The sequence below is a fragment of the Equus przewalskii genome, chromosome 27, assembly GCF_037783145.1.
Source record: "Equus przewalskii isolate Varuska chromosome 27, EquPr2, whole genome shotgun sequence".
Lineage (NCBI taxonomy): Eukaryota > Metazoa > Chordata > Mammalia > Perissodactyla > Equidae > Equus > Equus przewalskii.
Window position 1 is genome coordinate 35711650 of NC_091857.1, and position 21009 is coordinate 35732658.

The 21009-nt window shown below is 47.4% G+C and overlaps 1 protein-coding gene across 1 annotated transcript in view; it reads left to right on the plus strand.

Moving 5' to 3' along the window:
* Positions 1-13041, plus strand: part of PCP4 (Purkinje cell protein 4) — a 54298-nt gene extending 41257 nt beyond the window's left edge. The window contains exon 3 of the mRNA XM_008538151.2: positions 12625-13041. Within this exon, the coding sequence (XP_008536373.1) occupies positions 12625-12752 (128 nt within the window). The 3' untranslated portion in view covers positions 12753-13041. The remainder of the gene's footprint in view (positions 1-12624) is intronic.
* Positions 13042-21009: the final 7968 nt, after the last annotated feature.

The following is a 21009-nucleotide window of genomic DNA, read 5'->3' on the forward strand; positions in this document are numbered from 1 at the left end:
GCCCAGCTACATAGTCCAGAAAGCACATAACTTTATTCCTTCTTGGGTATTTGATTTTATTCTCTTTTTACAAATATGTGAAACCATCTTCCTGATGAGTAGAATAATAAAACCCAAAGTTTCAAATGCCTTGCCTCTAAAAAGCTATTTCCAACAAACCAGCAAGTCCTTGGCCATGAGCTCTTAAGATAGTGTCATTTAAAAAAAGCAAGTGGAAGCCATGTGTCTTTGCCTCAAACATACCAGAAGGATATGGAAGACTGAGGCTGTGGGATCAGGAAAGCAGAGTGCGTGAAGTTTAAATCCACAGGCTGGCAGTTCCTGGAACCCAATGCACATCTTTGTTTATGCATAAGTACACATTTGCGAACAGCGGCACGTAGCTCTGTGCAGAACCCATCCCCATCCTTAGGACATTCCGACACGCAACGCTTGCTCATATTGGGAACGTTTGAAGGGTATTTTAAAGTATGGGAAGTCAAGGATGAATGTAGTCTTGTCTATTTCTGCCCCTCTTTTTCTTGTTGCACATAAAAAGTGTGAGAACGCAGAGAAGCACATGATGCAGGGCTAGATGGGGAATCGAGGTTGGTGGCAGCCTCGAGTTTGAGATTTTGAGCAGTAACGGGCATTAGTCAGCCCAGCTGCAGTGGGATCTGGCTCTGGCTTTGCTTCACAGACCCCCTTTCAAGGCATCACTCAAAGATTTACGCCGAAAGTCAAATTCTGTATACACAGCAGACGCATCTGCCCAATAGTCTTGTGCATCTAAGAAAGCTTGTAATCCTTGAAAATCCACAAATGAAAATGCCTGTCCGTCTGGATTAAAGGCACAGGGCTGAAAAGCCAGAGTGGGAATGTGCCCGGTGAGATAACACAGCCCCTCGGCTTAGCTGCTGGCGGGGCTCCAGGAAGAATGCAGAAACATCTGCCCAGCTGAAGCTGGACGCTGGCACACGGCTGGAGAGAGGCATCTTTAATCAGGCAGCACCACAGAGAGCAGGGAAGGAGGAGAAGCCTGCAGCCCCAAAGTCTGCAAAGAGCTCTGGTCTCTTCCTGGCGTGCATGTAATGATTTTGCAATCCACGCTGCTGTTTGCCTTCCAAGTCGTTCTCGAAGCTTGATTATTCACCCCATAGAGCCCAGGGCTTGTCTGCCCTTTGGTCTTTCTCCTCCTTCTGCACTGAGTCTTGGGACACCTTCCATTTGCCTGAGCTGTTACTTTTCCCCTTTAAAGTCAGACTGTCTAGAATGATGGGGGTGGGGAGCTAGAAACTCAATGAGTGCAAGTCAGGTTTTCTATATTAATTAGGCGAATCTCCTCCTTGGAGGTTCCTTGAAGATGTCCTGTAATTATGATTGCATTGGACTTTTCTTTCTATTTAAAACTGGGCAATTTTACAAAATTCTCTATGGTGGTGAAAATTTCAGAGTTTAATCCTTTAAAATTGTTAGTTTGAAGTTTAGAAGCTAGATGCGAAAGGGAGTTCAAGAAGTTTCCACCCTTCTGAAATAGTAAAACCGAGTAACATAAAAGAAAGGAAAAAACTCAAATTATTGCAAATTCTGAAAGGAAGAAAAAAATGGACCTGGAGCAGAATGAAGGGAGTTGGCTAAAACTTGATTAGGGAAAACTCCCGCCAAGGAGGAGCTGTGTGTTGCTTATGTTTGTTTCCTATATTTTCAAGCCCTTGGAAAGCTACATACTTTCAAACGTTGGAAGGAGAAGGGTGTGGAGGGAGAAGCTGATGCGCCACGAGAAGAAAAAGATCATATGATGGCTGGCGAAGGTTACCAAATATGCAGGAATCATTTCTGTGAAAAAATGGAGATTTTTAAAGCATTAAGCGCTATGAAAAATGACCATCCATGTCAGACATTTAACAGCCATATATATAGCAGAAGAAAAAGTGTATAGTTAAGGGTGGGGTGGGGTAGGGATAAAGCCATGGAATTTTCATTCTTTCCATGTGCTCAGAAGAAGAAAGAAACATTTGGGATGTGATTCTCGCTTCTGATAGGGTTCTTATTTATCTACTTTCCTTCAACTTATTCTCCAGCAAGAACTAAAGAATTTTCTATGCAAATAAAATGAAAGCCTGCTGTCTGATCCCTAAACTCATGGGGACATCCCTTTCCTTATGTGACATCCCTCTCTTCCTCCAGCCCCCTGTAAATTAGGCGTGCCTGTGGGACGTGGTGGCCCAGACAACAGAATCCACTCTTGCTAGGTTCAGTAGAAAGGGATTTATTACAGGGTGTCTGTGCCTTACAGAATTTCTGGGAGGCAGAGAACCCAGCCTGGACCGTGCAGGGCCAGGAAGAGCGCATGAGAAGCGCTCAACCACACGGCAGGTCTTTCCAGCAGAAGCTCCGCGGCTGCTACTGCCTCCTGGCACATGGCACAGCGGCTGTCCCTGTGGCTGCCCCAGAGACCCAATGCCTCTGCCTCCGTGCTTGGCAGAGGTGGATCTTCCTGTGTGTGCTTGCCAGCCTTGGCACTCCCTTCTGCCTTCTCAGATCCTGCCACAGTGCCCCCTCCTGGCTGACCCTCAGCCTGGGCTGCCACTGAATTCCGCTCCCAGGACATCTGGGAATGGGTTTGTCCAGCTTCTCAGCATCGGTGGTGGAGGAAGGAGCTGGAAGGAGAGGGTCTTGGGTGAGTCAGTCTGTGCATCATGAGCTCAGATATTAATCCTTGATTTGTAATTGCTCTTTACACATTACAAAGCCGGCCGGTGCATGTTCTCTGCTGGTCTCTCTAAGCATCTTGAGAGAGAACCAAGCCTTGATTCCTTATCATCCCCATTTCAAACACGGGAGGATTTGAACCTCAGAAAAGCAAATCTGACCACACTCAATCAGCCATAGCTTGAATTTGAGCCTTCCTTTTGAAGCTGATTCTGATCATACCTCATCTGCCTGTCTTTCTTTTTTTTTTTCCTAGAAGATGTAGGCATTTTGACAAGTGTCATGGATTGAATTGTGTACCCCCCTTAAATTCATATATTGAAACCCTAACCCCTAGTCCTTCAGAATGTATGTGAAGATAGGGCCTTTAAAGAGGTAATTAAGGTAAAAGGAGGTCTTTAGGGTGGGCCCTAAGCCAAGATGACTGATGTCCTTGTAAGAAGAGATCAGGACACAGGCACACACAGAGGGATGACTGTGTGAGGACACAGGGAGATGACGGCTGTCGACACGCTAGGGAGAGAGGCCTCGGAGGAACCAACCCTGCTGACGTCTTGCTCTTGGCTGTAAAACCTCCAGGACAGTGAGGAAATAAATGTCTGTTGTTTAAGGCCCGCACCCTATGCTGTTTTGTTAAGGCAGCCCTAGCAGGCTCATACAACCAGGGACCAATTTGGCCTCCAATAGAAAAATTATTTTTTTCAATGATATTTATATCTTCTTTTTTGGTTCTCTTCCTAGGCTTAATAAATTTTGGGGGGAAATTTGATCTCATCTGTGCTCATTCTTTTCCATCAATCCCCACATTTGTGGGATAATCATTTATTATCTAAATGCCCCAGCTGGGTAGTCATTTTATACAAGTAAAGTGCATATAGGTAGGGACCAGAGAAATGGGATAACAGGAAACAGAGGACCCCGAGGAGCTGGAGTAAGCTCTCATTTTCAGCTGACCAAGCCAGGCTTGGCACTGACCACAGCCCGATCTGAATCGAGGAGACTGCGGGCTTCAGAATGCCTCCATTTCAGGACAAAAGAGAATGTCTCTCTCTTGGAAAAAGCTGTTCGTACCAAAGCAGATGCTAACGTGGTAAATGGAAAGTTAGGAGAAATGGGAATTGTGTTTTCATTTGCTGTGAGAAGACAATAGATGCAGAAAGCCCCTTGCCTGGTGCTGTTAATCCCTGACCCTGCTCGTTAATCTCCGCTGCTTAGCAAAGACCTGGAAAATTGCAATTCTCCGCACCAGCAGCCCCGTTCAATAAACCCCGAGCCAGCGGGCAGGAGCAAGGCTTGCTGAATCCCGTGCTCCCGCCGGGCAACAGGGGGGCTGTTTTGACTCAGGAACCACTGGCTGAAGGATCTTGTCATCTCTTCATGCTTCATTTCCAGCTTTTTAAGTTGTCTTTGCTTTTTATTGGCATTTTATGAAATGGATGCTCTGTGCCAGCATTTTTATGAACTAGATATACAAATTCATTTTTACTATATTTTTTTCTTGGGAGGAATTGACCTTTCCCTAACATTAGATGCATTCTTCTCTGGGTAGATTTTGATCCCATTTGAGGCTTAAGAGATAAAATTTCCAATTCTCATTTGCTTTCTTACTTGTCTTCGCTTTCCTTGCCTCGAGGGCCTGGGTTTAGATCCTTATGAAGGAGGCCATGCTGGGTCTCCTTGGCCAGGGGGTGGCCTGGTGCGGGAAAGGGCGGATAGCCAGCTGAGAGGCTCCTGGAGCCAAGGGCTCTGTGTCAATTCAGTATCAAGGGCAATACAACTGACAGATGTTAATTCTTTCCAAGTTAATAGGGTACTTTGAAAGAAGGTAGGACATTCTGAGGACCTTGGCATCATAATACCCCATTTGCAAGGCATACTTAAGTTAAATGACTGTTATTTCTTATGGCGTGCTAAAATTTAGGTCCTTTTGTAGTATGATCTGCGCTGTGCCTCCAAATCAAGGCAAACTCCTACTCAGGACAATTATATCCCAATTTACCGCTTACGCGCAAATTTCTGATCCACAGGATTAGGCCTTAGGAGGTAATTTGTTTCTATAAAATAAATCTTAAAATATGGAGAGTCTTAAATACATAAACAAAAGCCTTTACCTGTATGTGTATGTGTGTGCATGCGTGCGCAAGCGTGCTCCTCTGTTCATGAGTTATTGCCAGTATCTCTAGGCAATGACTTTACGTCATCAGAAACTCAGAAACAAATATATTTAAAAGTTCCTTTGATCAAGCGTGGGGGTTGTTTTGGAGTGATGCTAGGTTTCAAACTTCATCATTTCTCGGGCTGTTCAGAATCCACGAATAGCTCTCTTATGCCCTGACTGACTACATGTCTTTTAATTTCTAGAGCATTATGCTAATTATTTGATGTCTGCCTCTTAGATTGTGAATGCACAGATGAAGAATAATTTTTCAAAAAGCGTTGTTTCTTGTCAACCAAGAATGCCTGCTGCCCCTCCTCTGTGCAGGTGGTCCTGGCCTCATCTCCCCACCTGTGTCCTTCCTGGAGGCCTAACCTGACTCCTTAATGCATGCATGCATGCTCTCCTGCTCAGCATTCTGCTTTTGGAATTTCTGAAATTCCATTACTTATTGTGCATTTACCTTCTTATTTTCTGTTTTCCCCAGGAGAACAGAGGCGTGGGCTTGCACTCTGCTCTCTCCTAGCCCGTAGAACAGTGATGGGGCCGTGCTGGGCACTCCAGACCATTTCCAGAATTTGGTATACATTCTCCTGGACGGGCTGGTAAACAAGCAGATTTTGCACACTGGTTGGCTGTGTCATATATTCAGACTCGGGCCATTTAAGGTTTTTTAGCAGCACTGACTGGTCCATATGAAGGCTGTCATCTTGGTCTGAGTCTAAGGAGCTGAAAGTAATGCAGCGCTGCAGAATAAAAACAGGACTTGGAGCAAGACCTGGATTCTGCATCCGCCGTTGGTTGGCTAGGACTCACCAGGTGATCTTGGACGAGGTAGATCGTCTCTGTGCCTGTGTATAATGGGGACAATGAGTGCTTCCTGTAGCTCTCATAAGCAGTGGCAGAAGTCAAACCAGCACAGACTACAAAGCTACTTTAAAACCTAGAGAGCCCCATGGGGCTGGCCCCGTGGCCGAGTGGTTACGTTCGCGCGCTCCGCTGCAGGCGGCCCAGTGTTTCGTTAGTTCGAATCCTGGGCGCGGACATGGCCCTGCTCATCAGACCACGCTGAGGCAGCATCCCACATGCCACAACTAGAAGAACCCACAACGAAGAATACACAACTATGTACTGGGGGGCTTTGGGGAGAAAAAGGAAAAAATAAAATCTTTAAAAAAAAAAAAAAAAGAGAAGCCAGAAACTATGTTTCCGGGAACGCTTTTCTAAAAAAAAAAAAAAAAAAAAAAAACCTAGAGAGCCCCAGAGTTAAATTAGGTGCTGTTATGGGCCGAATAGGGTCCCTCCCCAAATTCAAATGCTGAAACCCTGACCCCCCCAGTCCCTTATAATGTGACTCTATTTGGAGATAGGGCCTTTAAAGAGGTGATTGGGTTAAAATGAAGTCGTTAGAGTGGGCTGACTGATGTCCTTGTAACAAGGGAGACACAGAGAGGATACAGGGGGAAAGCAGCCACCTGTGAGTCAAGAAGGGAGGCCTCAGGAGAAACCACACCTGCTGACATCTTCATCTCAGACTTCCAGCCTCCAGAACGGTGAGAAGACAAACTTCTGTAGTTTAAGGCACCCAGCCTGTGGTACTTTGCCGTGGCAGCCCGAGACGACTAATGCAAGTGCTCAATAGAATCTGTTGATGGGCTGTAGGATGATTTGACAACCACTAGACTGCGTGTTTATGAGAATAGATAAACGCAGATGGGATTTTAGTATGCCAAAGCCTTTTCCCATTTGATGGGTTTTCATGACCATATCAGAGACTTGTCACATTCATTTGCAATTGTCTTCAACTGGAAGTAGTTTCTTCCTTTTATATTTATGATTCTCTATTTTACCTTTACCATCAAATGATCTGTAAAAGAAAGTCCACTTAACGTCTATGAGGGAGGTCTATGTAGTGCTCCATAAAGAACGGCTCTTGTTACAATGCCATCTTTAAAAGGGCCACCTGAATGTTTCTCTTATGACATAATAAAATGCAAAATAGCAGGGCCACTTCCTGTCTCAGTCTCTGCAAGGAAACGGCAATATTTCAGGGAAATAGCAAAGAAATATCTACACTAGTGTGAAGTATAAATCTGAATCAGACTGGGTTCCTTCCTAGTGGGGAGACCATGGCAGTACTGAGTCATGAGCCAGCCTGAGCCCGGGGATGCAGCATTTCTCCATTATGCTTGGGCCCTTGGCAGCCCTCTGTGTCATGTCTTGGGTGTTTGGTAAAGTTTCTGCCAAGGGAGAAAAGCCTAATTCCTTGGGGTCATTTTGCAGCTGTGCTCTTTGTTCTGAGAGAGAGAGAGGAGTGGGGAGAGAAGACAGATGGATACGTAGATAGGAGGATAGTGGATAGGTGGATAGATAATTGAACAGATAACGTCAACTGCCAGCCTGATAGACTTTGATCCTCACTTCCTCTGACTGCTCTGCATCTTTGAGATGAGGTTTTCCAGGTAACAGACCTGGCGGAGTGTGGGAGAAGTCAGAAGGGCTTGTGGGGGATCCCTCTCCTCACACCTACAGTCAGAAAGTCATGGTTCCTCTCAGTCAACAGGGGAGCTGGCAGTCGCCATCTTTTTCCATTAAACCAGTGATTACTGTGAATAACCTCTTGACCATTCTCCTGGTCAACTTGGGAATTTCTACACAGAGGGACACACAGAAAACATAAAATTCCAGAACCCTGGACAGATACACAGAATAACGACGGTGCAGTACTGGGCAGTTTACAAAGTGTTCTGGTGAGATACTGCTTGCTCAGACTGACGAAAAGCGTCTTCCGGAACTGGGTGGCCAATGCATTTGCTCACTTCAGACAGTGAATAAAAATGTCAGGTTGAGCCCATTCAGCCCAGATGTAAGCCTGCAGACATCTCTACGAAGCAACAAGTAGAAGGATGAAGGCAATGGCTGCATGGCAATCTGGAAATAAGATGGCACGCGGTCCCCCTGCACTGCTCCTTTAGATCTTCCGTTCCTCCTGACAGAGGAGCTGTGCAGAGGGCCTGGTACCTTCAGTGCCTCCTGGCTATGGGGACTGGGTCCACCCCCTTCTGCACTGTCCCAGGTTTACAGTCACAGGACCTTTGGGTCATGGGCTGCCTGGTCTTCAGACATCATCTCTACACCTTGTGCTGCTGAAAAGGGGCCATCCTCTCACAGCCCAACAAATGGCACCTGCCGCGCAAGAGGCTGGGGAGGGCCCAAAGCCTGGATGGCTGGAAAGCATTCCCTTCCCCTCCCTATTAGGGCCCAGGCATCTGTGAGTTTCACCACTGAGCAGACTCAGGGCCCTGAGCCTGGGGACCCTGTGACTGCCCACGACCCCTCCACTCACTGTGCAGCTCCAGATGCTCTGCTCAACACCCTTGGGCCTGTGGTTGACTTTACAACATGGCCTTGATCTGCACATAACACTGGACCTAGGGGGAGCAGGCTTTTAAACAATGGTTTTACTTCTCCATTTTCTAGATGAGCAAATGAGACTCAGAGAAGCCATGAACCTTCCCAAGTCACAGAGCAGCTGGAGACACCTGCAAATCGGACACCCCTTGCCTCTGCTGGCTGCCTCATCTGCGGTGGGAGGGTCTGAGGATTGGAGGGAGCCAGCCCCATCCCCGAGGAGGCTGGAGGGGCCTGTCAGCCTGATGAGAGGCCCGCCTGTGTTTATTCTCTGGCCAGGTGCTGGTAGCAGGCACTGTTCTAGGCTGGTGAGGAGGGGCTTAAAGCCCCCCCAGAGCTCCCTGGCATGAGAACCCACCATCAGTGGGGGTTTCTTGGGAGCTGGTGCCCGGCCGCTTGGACGGGGCTGCCTGTGTGTTCACCCAGGGCCCATCTGGGTCACACCTGTGCCTCACCAATTCCCTTCTCCCGTGAGGGCTGCGTATCTGAATGTGTGCACCCTGGAAACCCTGACTGTTTCCTGAGTCCCTCCCCCATGAAACAGCACTTCCTTATGTGGTTCCTGTGTGGCTGCGTTCTCCATCTAGGAGAGAAACCTCCCATCTTCTTCACCGTGTCGTCAGTGGATGGTGCCCCTCAGCCGGCCCCGCAGAGGCTTAGCATTGGCACCTCCCAGCCTCCACCTTTAGAGGCCTGGTGGTGGAAATGGGAGTGAGGAATCCTGCCCACATGGATAGGAAGTGGTTACCACTGAGGGTGCCTGACTTGGTTTAGTCCTCCAGACAAAGGCATGCACTGGACAGCTGCCGATCCTATTAATTAACGGACTCACTTGCAATCAACAGTTACTAACTGAACACCCGCTGCGTGTCAGGCCCCGTGTGAGCTGCTGGCACAAGACAGGTGAAGTCCCCGCTCTCATGGAGCTCACACTGGAGTCGGGGGACAGACCACAGACCAGGGAGGAGAGAAGGAAGGAGAGTGAGGTAGTGATGGCCCATGAAGAACCAGAATGCGGGGTGAGGGGACGAGGTGCATACTGTAGGCAGCACACTCTCCCAGGGCCCTTCCTGCCCCCCGCAGATGTGGCCAAGGTCCTCTCTCTGTGTTTCAGCAGCAGAAAGGGCCCCTGGTGCTGTGAGCACCCTGCCTCTGCCCTGGAGTGACTGGGAAGGGATGCTTTTGCATGGCCACCCTGCTTCTGGCTGTTGTCACCATCCCCTGCATCACAGGAGGGGAGCCTTGGCAGGCACTCGAGGACTTGGATTTCTGCAGGGCCTGAGGCTCTGCAGAGTGGCTCTGGGGGCTGGGTACCCGGCTGTGGTCCCTCCAATGCCCTCCTCCATCATCCCTTCACTCCTGCTGAGTCTGGGGTGTTCAGGGTGTGCTTTCTAGGTCGTAGGACCACATGGAGCCATGTCCAGGCCTTTACATCATTGGAACTGAACCCTGTGCCACCCGGCTTAACTAGTGGTCCCTTCTCTGCCACCATCCCAGTCCCTGTCCTCTGCCTTACACATTCTGCCCCTCTCAGTGGAAGGAGTGACAATGACAGACCTCCTCCAAGAAATGCTTGACTCTACAAAGTAAACAGAAAGTAACAACTCCTGGAATATTAGTGGTTTTTGCTTAAAGACTGTACTATTTTTCAAATGAGAGAGGAATCTATAAATCATTTTTGGCTGAAGATATTAGTTTAAGGTATAATTGTGAAATTCATGTTTATGACCAGTCCTCATGGCCTCGTTACATATTCCCTAAATATACATAATTTTCTGCACCTTCATTTATCATTTGTCAAAAATAATATTGCTGTTTTCTTCCATTATTAGAAAAGGGAGAAGATGAATCATACCTTTCAAAAGCTTCAGATCGCAGCAACGTTTTAAATCTAAAAAAGAAATTTCCCACCTCCTTTTAAATCCGAGTTCCTTTTTCCCCTTTGTAGCTGGGATGCAGTGGATGCAAGGATTCCTTTGGGAGGGGAAGGATTTGGGACTCAATCATCTTCTGACAATTCCCAGTGTTGAAGCTGCTGCTTATCTGCAGATGTTACCTGTATGAACGGGCTTGTTGCTGTGAGCACAGGAGCTGGAGCCATTTGAATTTCAGGTTTGCTAGATACTTCTCTCCAGTTCCAGGCTCATGTGAGCACAGCAATGAAACATTTTTTAAAGTATTGACTTGGGCTTCAGGAAACTCCCCCGCCCAGTGGTCTTGTCCCTTAGCAGATTCCCTGAAGAAAGGGCTCCTGCAGTGTAGATTAAGATGTGAATGGAGCCTGAGGCAGTAAGAGACAATCCCACTTGTTCTCCAGATCACCTAGGCTCCCATGGGTTAAAAAGATGCCTGCACCGCGCCCCCCGCCCCATAGTCCCTGGACATTGGTGCGCTCAAAATCACTGCTTTTACGGGCATCTGCAGCAAATCTGGGATAGAGGGAAACAGTTCTACTGATTTAGGTCACGCACTGATCAGTGAGCAAGGCTTGCAAAGCCAGTGTCCTCTCCTGGATGGAGGTGTGACTGGAGGGCTCTGGGGGGAAACTGTTTAGTCTCTAGGAAAATTGACATGAGCCTGCTCAAGGACGAGCAAAGGAAATGTCACCCAACCAGATGTGTCTGAAATGAGGGCCAATTCATACGTATATATATTCTTATTATCATCTATCTATCTATCTACCTATCTATCTATCTGTCTGTCTGTCTGTCTATCTTTCTATCTATCTATCTATCTATCTATCTATCTATCTATCTATCTATCTATCTATCTATCTATCTGTCTGTCTATCTTTCTATCTATCTATCTACCCGTCTATCTATCTGTCTATCCATCTATCTACTTATCTATCTATCTACCTACCTACCTACCTGTCTATCTATCTATCTATCTATCGATCTATCTATCTATCAATCAATCATCTATCTGTCATCATCATCTATCTGAGAGAGAGAGAGAGGACACAGCAAGCAGGAGAGAACAGGCCTACCTCCCTTATAAGCAATCCTAGTGTCCTCACCCTCTTTATTAGGGGTCTGCCTGAACATTGTTATCCAAAGTCACTGAGAGAGGAAGTGAATGAATGGACCACATTTTGGTTAAAGGATGAATCCAGGCTGCCTGGTGACGAAGTCAGGAACAGCTTTGTCCCTGCTCCCTGGCTGGGGCCTTCTCTCCTGCCTCAAATCCCCTGGTTCTCCCGTCCCCAACGGGCTGTGCTCCTCACACTGCCAGGCTCCAGGTGCAAGTCCAGGTGGCAGGGAGGCTACGGGTCCAGGTGCAAGAGGAGGGTCCTGTCCCCTGCCTTGAGCTAACTCCAGGGCCTTATTTGTCACTTCATCTGTAGACAAAGTAGCTTTATCTCAGTTCCGGCTGCATCTTTGAATCACCTGAGAGCCTTTTAAAAAAGCAGGCCAGCCTGACCCTACCCTGGGGACACTGATTTATCTAATTTGGCCTTGCTCGCAGGAGCCCCTCCCACTGCAGCTGTGCAAAGAGCATCCCTGAGTCTGGAGTGGGGCTCTGTGTCTGTGTTTTAAAAAAGATGCTTTTGGTGATTCTGATGATGAGCTTTCAAGGGACTGAGTTCTGAAGATTCTTCCTTTCTAAGACTAGAGGATTTTGTTCATGTATTCATTTTGAGTATTTGGCTAGAAGCTGGCCAGTACTCAGTAAGGTACACAGCCCAAAAGGACAACGGGCACATGTTTTCACTTGCTTTGGCTTATATCCTGTTTCAATGATCATTACAGTGTGAATTAGTTAAATCCTCCTGGTTTAGCAAACAAATTGCTAAGCCTACCTCATTGGAACAAAATGTAAGACTTGTGAAAGTTCAGCCTCACTGTGAAGGTCAAATGCTGTCATCCATTTCTGACAATGATAAAAACAAAAGCCCTAATTCAATAAGCAAATCTCATTGGCAATAGAAGTACCCACAGAAATGCAAAGACTTTAACTCAGAGGTGTTGTGAATATCAGCTCCTGTTTGGCCTGTATCTGTAGCACTATTTAAATTGTATCCACACTGTTTAAATTGTTGCTTTCAGGAGACAGTAACAGCACAGCTAAAATTATTAACACTATATGTGAAATATGGCCTTGAGAAACAGAAAATCGTGTACAGAAACTATCTGAGATGTTGAAACTGTGTCCTTGAGTTTCGCCGACTCTCGCAGGTGTCGAGTTGGGGCAGCCAGAGAACAGCACATTCTGAGCTCTGATGAGCATCAGGACACGCTCCCCTGGACTTTCCCTTGCAAACTAGGTCTTGTGCCGGGGGTGGAGAGTGTGCTGCCTGGTGGACCGGCAGCTGTCTGCCTTCATGATCTCAGATCAGTGATTGCCTTATGTTTTTCTTGCTACAGATGGGCAGAAGAAAGTTCAAGAAGAATTTGACATCGACATGGATGCGCCAGAGACAGAACGTGCAGCGGTGGCCATTCAATCTCAGTTCAGAAAATTCCAGAAGAAAAAGGCTGGATCCCAGTCCTAGTGGGATAGCCCCTTCCTAGTCTGCCAGAAGACATCGAATTCCACCATCGTTTGTCAAGGAATTAAAAGAATAACACCCTAGAAAGAAATCATCTGCACACCATACACACATGCACAGCAGTCCCACAATGCATGTACAGAGGCCCATGATATTTATAGCCTGATAGGAAAGTGTAGACAATGCAATTGTGAGTGGCTTAATCTCTATGTTTACCTCTAGTATCATTCCTCCTGCAACTAAGTATTTTCCTTGATGTTGTAATAAAACGGAGTTAAGATGCGTGATTAAAGTGTCTGCTTTCATCTCTCCCTTTGCATTAATCCTGGAAGTTACGACTGTCAGAGATGACCGCCCACCAGTTGTCTCTTCTTTGTCCCTTAAGAGTTAGAGCTGAACCAAGGTGCCTTCTGCGAGGAGCTTTTCGGGAGAGAATGAGAGATCCGTTCTCAGCCGTGACTGTCTCATTTGGAGAGTATTAACTGCCGACTGGTGATGGTAATACATTTTCTTCTTATGATAGGAATAGAGCCTTATATCCTGGGGTGCCAAAGACTTAGAAGTTCACAGCGAAGCATGACTCATCCAGGAAAACAGGAGGGGGAAGGAGATGCATCTGTGTTTGGAGCGTGTCACCTAGGTGTACTCAGCAGGTGCATTTCAGAACTCCAAAGGGGACGCCCCCACTGTTGAGGGCGTTCTGCCACTTACCTGCAGTTCTGTGCACCTGCAGGGATTCAGGGGGAAGGCATGTTCTCCAGTCTTCCCCACACCCCATGAACTCCTCACACTGTCGTTTGCTACTGTTAGGATTATTTACCGCAACCTGCATTTTGGAGAAGCTATCTGGGTTCTCTCCCACCACACCTCTTTCCCTGCAAACTTTGCCGGAAAATTGCTTCACATACCCCAAAGGCGCTCTGCCAGCAGTGGGGAGAGGTCTGTCACATGGAGAGAATGGCTCTATGGAGTCAAGAGCCAGGGGGTTGGGTGTGTGCCTGCCTTGGGGCCCAGGTGGCAGGAGTCCCCAGCCCCTGAGTCTGGCTGTTGTTTGAGCTTTGCCATGTGAGAAACTGATGTGGAAATTGCATCTCTTCTTCAGCATCCCGAGGTGCTCAGTGACAGCACAATGTACCACCATGGGGCATCAATTTCTTTTCTTTGCCAGCTCCTTAACCAAGGATCAAGGTGGAGCTTGAAGAATGGTGGAAAGAGGAGGGACAGTGCTCTGTGTGAGTGTGTGCATGTGCTCACACACGTGTGCTTAGGGGTGTGGGTGTAAAATATGCTGGAAGCAGCCAGTATGCAAGGCAATGACTGGGGTGGAGGCCATGTTGCTCCTTGGGCAGGTCCCGTTTGCCATCATGAGGGTACAGACCGAGAAAGACTGGCTTGCTTGGGAGGATTAACTACCTCAAAAACTCCATGTAAAAACGTGTTTGTCATCTTGTGTAAGGAGATCCCTGCTCTGGGGCTGTTAGGGGCGGGGCGAGGGAGAAACTCCGGGGTTCCTTTAATGAGTTTCTAATTAGAGAAGCACTAAATAGGATTGCTTTGGCACTAGCCACCAGCCAGGGCTCCTTGGAGCTCCTGACGGCCTGTGGTCCCCATTGAAAAGAGGCCAGCAGGTTGAGGGGACACTCCATAGAAAGATTCCTGAGAGCGCGGGGGTACGAATGCCACAGAAATTAGATGGACTCTGACGTAGTCTTCTTTGGAGATCCCTAAAGGACCAATGCAGAGAAAGTCAGGAACAAAATAAGAGCTTACACAACTCAGTTGAATTCCCTCTGCATCCTCCCAGCACCCGAATTGTTCCCGCATCCTCTGAATATTTCACATAAAGGAAGCAGGACCTCCCCTTCCTGGGTGTGTCTGGCTCTGACCGGCGGGCACAGTCTCCTGGGGCTCTGACCCATCTGGGATCAAATCTAGTTTTACAGTGAAGATGCTCCCCCTAGAGGGGATTCTCCATGCAAAGCAGGAAATCCTAGGGAGTGGTTCTTCTCCAACATTCTGAAGGGACAGGAAGCACTCTTTAGTAGTAACGGCCCATTGATGCAGAAGGAGGAGAGTGCCGTGAGGGCTGTGGTGTTTGGGGAGAGGCCCCTCAGTGCTTCTGATGCACCTCCCTCATCGCAATCACAGGACAAGGGTACATCTCACTTCCTTGGAGCCACAGGGAGGAATTTTAATTTTTCACTTCCCAGGTAGATTCATGAGAGTGTAAAACTCCAGCTAACAGCACAGAGAAGATTCCAAACGTGTCCCCCTCTGCACGGAAATTGAGTGTGTTGAGTCCATGGCCTCACGGAGCCAGGGGAATAAGTGGCTTATGGCTGAAGGCTTTGGAGGGTCTTTCCATTCCCACGGGCTGTAGTGTTCATCCAAGAGGAAAGGAGGGAACTTTCCCAGGGGGGCTGCACAGGGTGTCAGCAAGTTGGAGCATCACTAATTCAATTTTGTTTCATACATATTTATTAATTTATTAATATTAATTATTAACATTAATTATTAATATATTAATTCATTAGTATTAATATGGCCATCCCTCATCAAGGTCCCGGCAGGCTAGTGGGGAAGAGGCTCAGATAACCCACGGTAAAACGATAAGATTTGTGCCTCCGAACAGAGGGGAGCCAGCCCATCCAGGCTTGGAGACTCAGGTCTTCCCAAGGAACTGCCCCCTCAGCAGCAGTCGGAAAGACGATGGGAGTTACTAGGGAAATAAGAGTGGGTGGCTGGTTGGTAGAGAAGCGTCTGGGCAAGGCCCAGGAGAAGGAGGTACCCAGCTTTGCAGACTCAGAGGTGCAATTTATTAGCACATCCCAGCCTGGGGGACGTGACTGCAACCCAGACGTGGGCAGGCCAGGAGGCAGGACTCCAACACTTGAGATTGGGAACTGGGTTCATCTTTGACTTATAGGTCGGTCAAGTGACTGCAGAGACGTTACCTACCTTGAGCAGCTGGCTTCCTTACCATCGAGGTGATAATAAAATCCACTTGGCAAGGTGGATGGGAAAATGTTAGGAATTTAAAATGAGATAAAATGCATGAGTGCCTGGCTCAATGTAGGTACATAATAAATGGAAGCCATTAATAATGGTAGACCCATGTGGCAAAGAGTCGATCACTGCCTCCATCGCCAGCACTCTTTTTTTTTTTTCACTCAACCCAACCCAGAGTTCCACAGGACTCTGCTTCTCTTGACTACAGACTGTTGGGCCAGTGATTGGCACTTGACTAAAGAGGTGGGCTCAGCCAATCAGGATCCTTTTCTTGTGAGTCTGAACTAATCGTCATGGGAACTGAGCCAGTTATTGGGAAGATGTTCAGTCTGGGCAGAAGCTGGTATTGTGGCGGGTTAAAACTGCCAAAAAGCCTTTTAAAAGTAAAACACAACAAATTTTTTTCTTCCAAGAAGCTTCAAAAGCCCTTTTGAAGAGAGATGCAGGTTGATTCATAAGAGGATTTGAGATCCAAGATATATGGGCGCACAAAAGATAAAGGGTAGCCTAGGTTGGGTTAGTCGTTTGGTTGCAATGAGCAGAAACCCATTCACACAAGCTAAAAAAAGAGAATTATTGGGTCTTACAGACATCCAAGAATAGAACATCCATGACATCCAAGAAAAGAATAGAATGCCATAGGCAGGCAGAATTATGTTAAAGATAAATTTATAAAAATAAACTGGGGCACCGTAGGGGAAGAATTGATGCCCTCATGTGATTGTCTTTATAGCATTTTATGACTTTCAGTAAAGTTTTATGGTTTTCTTCACATAGGTTTTTTTGTTCTATTTCTAGCTATTTCATGGTTTTTGTAGTCTTTCTAAATAAAATCTTTTCCCAAAGCATTCTCTGGCTGGTTTTCCTGTTATCTAGGAAAACTACTTATATCTGTGTGGTTAACTCTCTCTCTGCTCATCTTACTGAACTACAGAACATCTGGTCCTTTTTCAGTGGATTCTTTAGGATTTCCAGGTAGACAATCCTATCATCTGCAAATGACAACAATTTTGTCTCTTCTTCTCCACTGTTTTTAGCTCCTTTCTTTTTTCTTGTCTTGTCTTCCTTATGCTCCATCCTTGTGTTTTGATCGTTTCGGTCTCAGGTGACAGTAACAGACCATCTAATGAGGTGGGCGTTTTCACAGGTCATGAGTTGACTGATTGTAACTTCACAGGGTCATTTACTCTCAAGTCTTGCAGTCCTCTCATTGTGCCTTTGAATGAACAAATTTTATGTGCCCTGAAGATTAACCTAGATAGATTAGTGTAATTGGAAGGGAAGATTGGAGAGGGAGAAGGAGTTTAGGGTCAGAGCTTATATAGGATTTGTATTTAAGGTGAGGATTCCCATGATTGGTATGTTTAGGAGATTTTACTTGATTCCAATTCGAAGTGTAGATCATTGAGGTGGGGTCCTTTGCTCAATCTGCAATGTCCAGTGTCTTAGGCAGCTTGGGCTGCTGTAGCAACCGTACCATAGACTGGGCGGCTTAGATAATAGACACTTATTTCTCATAATTCTTGAGGCTGGAAGTTCCAGATCAAGGTGCTGGCAAATTCAGCACCTGGTGAGGGCTCTCTTCCTGGTTGGCAGATGGTGGGGAGAGAGACAGAGCGCTGGAGTGTCTTGTTCTTCTTACAACGGCACCAATCCCATCATGGAGGGGCCACTCTCATGACCTCATCTAAAGCAAGTTACCTCCCAAAGGCCCCACCTCCTAATACCATCGGCATTGGGAGTTAGGGCTTCACCATATGAATTTGGGGGGACACAGACATTCAGTCTGTAACATCCACCTTCACAGGAGCAGGGGTCTCTGGTCCTCCCAGACGCCCTTTACTATGGTGTGATCTGACCAAATGCCACACTGGACGCATTCACTGCCCAGCCTACTTGCTACACAGCTCAGGTATATTTTCTACTGCCCGCCACTCCTCTTCTCTGTTGCTGCTTTGACATTGGCTCCGTTTTCCTTGTGGCTGTGATGGAGGACTCCATTCAGTGCCACATTTCCCTTTTAGAAACAGCTTGTTCTTTTGCTAACAGATGATTAATTGAATAAGAAGTAGGGGTGAGCAGAGTGCTGCTATGCTTTGAGTGACCTCCCTGGGAGTTAGGAGTCCGCAGGGCAAGGGTAAGGAGGGGTTTTGGTGGGGCTCTATCAGGCTTTGTAGATAACAACCAGAGGATTGTAAAGTGGATCCACTGAACTTGTTCTCTCTGCTCCTTGCCCCGTAAAGCTGATCTGAATACTGAGATTTGGGGCGCCCAAAGCTAACGATTCTCATTATTTCTATGCGCCTGTGCTGCTGCAGGGGCTCTACCATCTGAGTGATTAAAAGGATGCCATCCCATGAGCCACGACTGCTCACAAAGATGGAGAAGTGCTTCTCTGCTAGAGCTTCCGAGCTTCAGTGGGGGGTCCTTCTTTCAGTCCCCACAGCTAAAGCATCATTTCCTAGCCCCCTTGCGAAATGAACTGCAGAGTTCCTCTTAGAGGATTGTCTAGTCCAAAGCCAGGCAGAGTCTATGACGTGTAAGATGGGTTCCTGCACAGAAACCCCTAGACACACAGGAAATCATGGGGTTCGCCCAGACTGAGAGGAAAGTGTGTTCCATGGGAACCTTACTGACGCTGAAAGCACCACCCTGACTGCACATTTCCCTCTGGTGTAGACACAGCTATCCATGTCTTGGTGCTTTACTCAATCATGGTGCTGTGGGAGCCACACATGGGGCCTGTCCTGCCTGAGACAGGAGAGCATGTGGCTGACTTTCTACCTATTGACTTGTTTAAAGGCCTCGATAGAACTAATAATAGGGAGAGAGCTGACATCATTCCATACTCCATCATTTCAGTGCCTGTCCCTTTGATTTCTCCACTTTGTGCCCACTTTTCTCTTTCTATAACATTCCCTGTGGCACCCAGAGTAATCTTTTGAGAATGAGAATTTGATCATGTCATCTTTTCTACGCCTTCCTGCCCCCAAACTTAAAATCCTTCAACAGCTTCACTGTGCTCTTAGGATAAAGCCAGTTTCCTTAATGTGGGCTGCAAGGACCTGTGTGGTGCCCTCACTGCTCACTTTCTGGATGTTTCAGTTCTTCAAATGCCCGCTCCTCCCTCCCATATCAGCCCATTTGAGTTTGCGCCTCTGTCTTTCCATCTGGTTAACTCCCATCATCCTCTAGTTCTGAGCGGACATGTCACCTCCTGGAACAGTTGAGATAAAACCAACTGCCGGTGAAAGATAAACCCCGAAATCCTGAGGCTGAACCCAATAGAAGTTTGTTTCTCACTCACGGCAGAGCCTGATACAGGTGTCCTGAGTCACGGCCATTGTCCATTGGAAGGCGGCTTCAGAGGTTGGTCGTGGGCCAGACCCAGAAGTGATTTAGATCAATTCCACTGGCTGGAACACAGGCACGTGGCCACACCCATTTTCAAGGGAAGCTGGGACGTAGTTGACCAGTGTCCAGGCAGTAGAGGAAACAGGTTTTGTTGAACACACTGCAGTCTGTGTCCCTCCCCTGCCAGGCCCACCCCACACGAGGCCCTGCTCTTGATGGCACTTGTTACAGCTTTAATTTCATACCTATTTATGTGGTTCTTTGATTAATACTCATCTCCTCCCCTCAGCTCTGTGAGGTCAGGGACGTCCTTTTTATGGGCAGTTTCGTTGCTCATTAAACACCATGAGAATGAATGAATACATATGTGCCCAAGGAAGTATTTGTGAGCAGAGGGACATAAAGGAAGCCCATACTTTCATTCAGTAAACAGCCAAGAAAGACCCTGATTTGGCCAGAGTCGCAGGAGGCCTGTCCTCTTGGTTTTCATTTTCCTTTCTAAAGAGGGTCTTAGAAAGCCAGTGTGTTGTGGAGTTTCCCGTCATCCTGGTTTACAACGGGCAGAAACACCGTGGAGTTCAGGACAGATGGGCACCAGTGCACAAGGACATTTCTAAGCCACCTCCCACCTAAAAGGAAACCAGAGCAAACAAATCCCCAAGACTGCAGTGGCCTCAAGGACAAGTCTGCATTCTGCAAGTCCAGCATCTTGTCTATCATCTTTTTGGTTGAGGAAGTTTGCCCCAATCTAACATCTGTACCAGTCCTCCTCTACATTGTATGTGGGCCACCGCCACAGCATGGCTTGATGAGCGGTGTGTAGGTCTGTGCCCGGGGATTCGGGCCCATGAACCCCGGACCGCCAAAGTGGAGTGCGTGAACTTAATCACTATGCCACCAGGCCAGCCCTGTATCATATTACTTTCATGTCATTCCTTCCAAGTAGAACATAACCCCTTCTCGCCACCTACTCTCCCTAGGGGAGCGACCACCTGGACTTGTGGTCAGCAGAGCCAGGCTTGGCCCCGACTCAGTCACTACTACTGTTGGTGCTGTCCTGCGCAAGAGCCTTAACTTCCTCTGGCCTCAATCTCCCCCTCTGCAGAGTGGGGATAACGAAACTCCCAGGGTGGTAGGCAGGGAGTGGCATCTTTTCTGCGTGTCAGGCCGAAGCAAGCTGCTGAGTGCTTGATGTGTATTATTTCATTTAATCTTAGCAATCTTTTAAGTAGGTACTTTTTATCCCCATTTTACAGATGAGAAAACTAATCCTCTGAAAGGAGAAGGAACATGCTTGGGGTCAAGCAGCTACTGAGGCATGAGGCAGGATTTCTCATCTGGGTCTGATTGGAGAGCCTGCAGTCTTTGACACCTATATCCCCCAGTATGAGGCATTGAACGCCAATATACCTTGTAACTAATGATATTTCTTATCCACATGGGCACGTTTGGGTTCTACACTGTTTGATGATCCCCATGATGCTTCCTTCATCCATTCACGTCCTTAGGGGGTCCTCTTGCCTCTGAATTCCAACACCAGTGGTGTAGATAGAATAACGGCCCCCAAAGGTGTCCATGTTCTAACCCTGGGAACCTGTGACTATACTACCTCACATGGCAAAAGGGTCTTTGCAGATGTGCTTAAGGTAAGGATCTTGAGATGGCAGACTATACTGGTTGTCTGGATGGGCCCAATGTAAACACAGGGTTCTTGTAAGAGGAAGGCAGGAGGATCGTGTCAGAAGATATGACGGTGGAAATAGAGGTTGGAATGACGCCCTTTGAAGGAGGAGGAAGGGGTTGTGAGCCTAGGAATGCGGGCGGCATCTAGAAGCTGGAAAGGGCAAAGAAACAGATCCTCCCTGGAGCCTCCAGAAGGAGCCCAGCCCTGCCAATG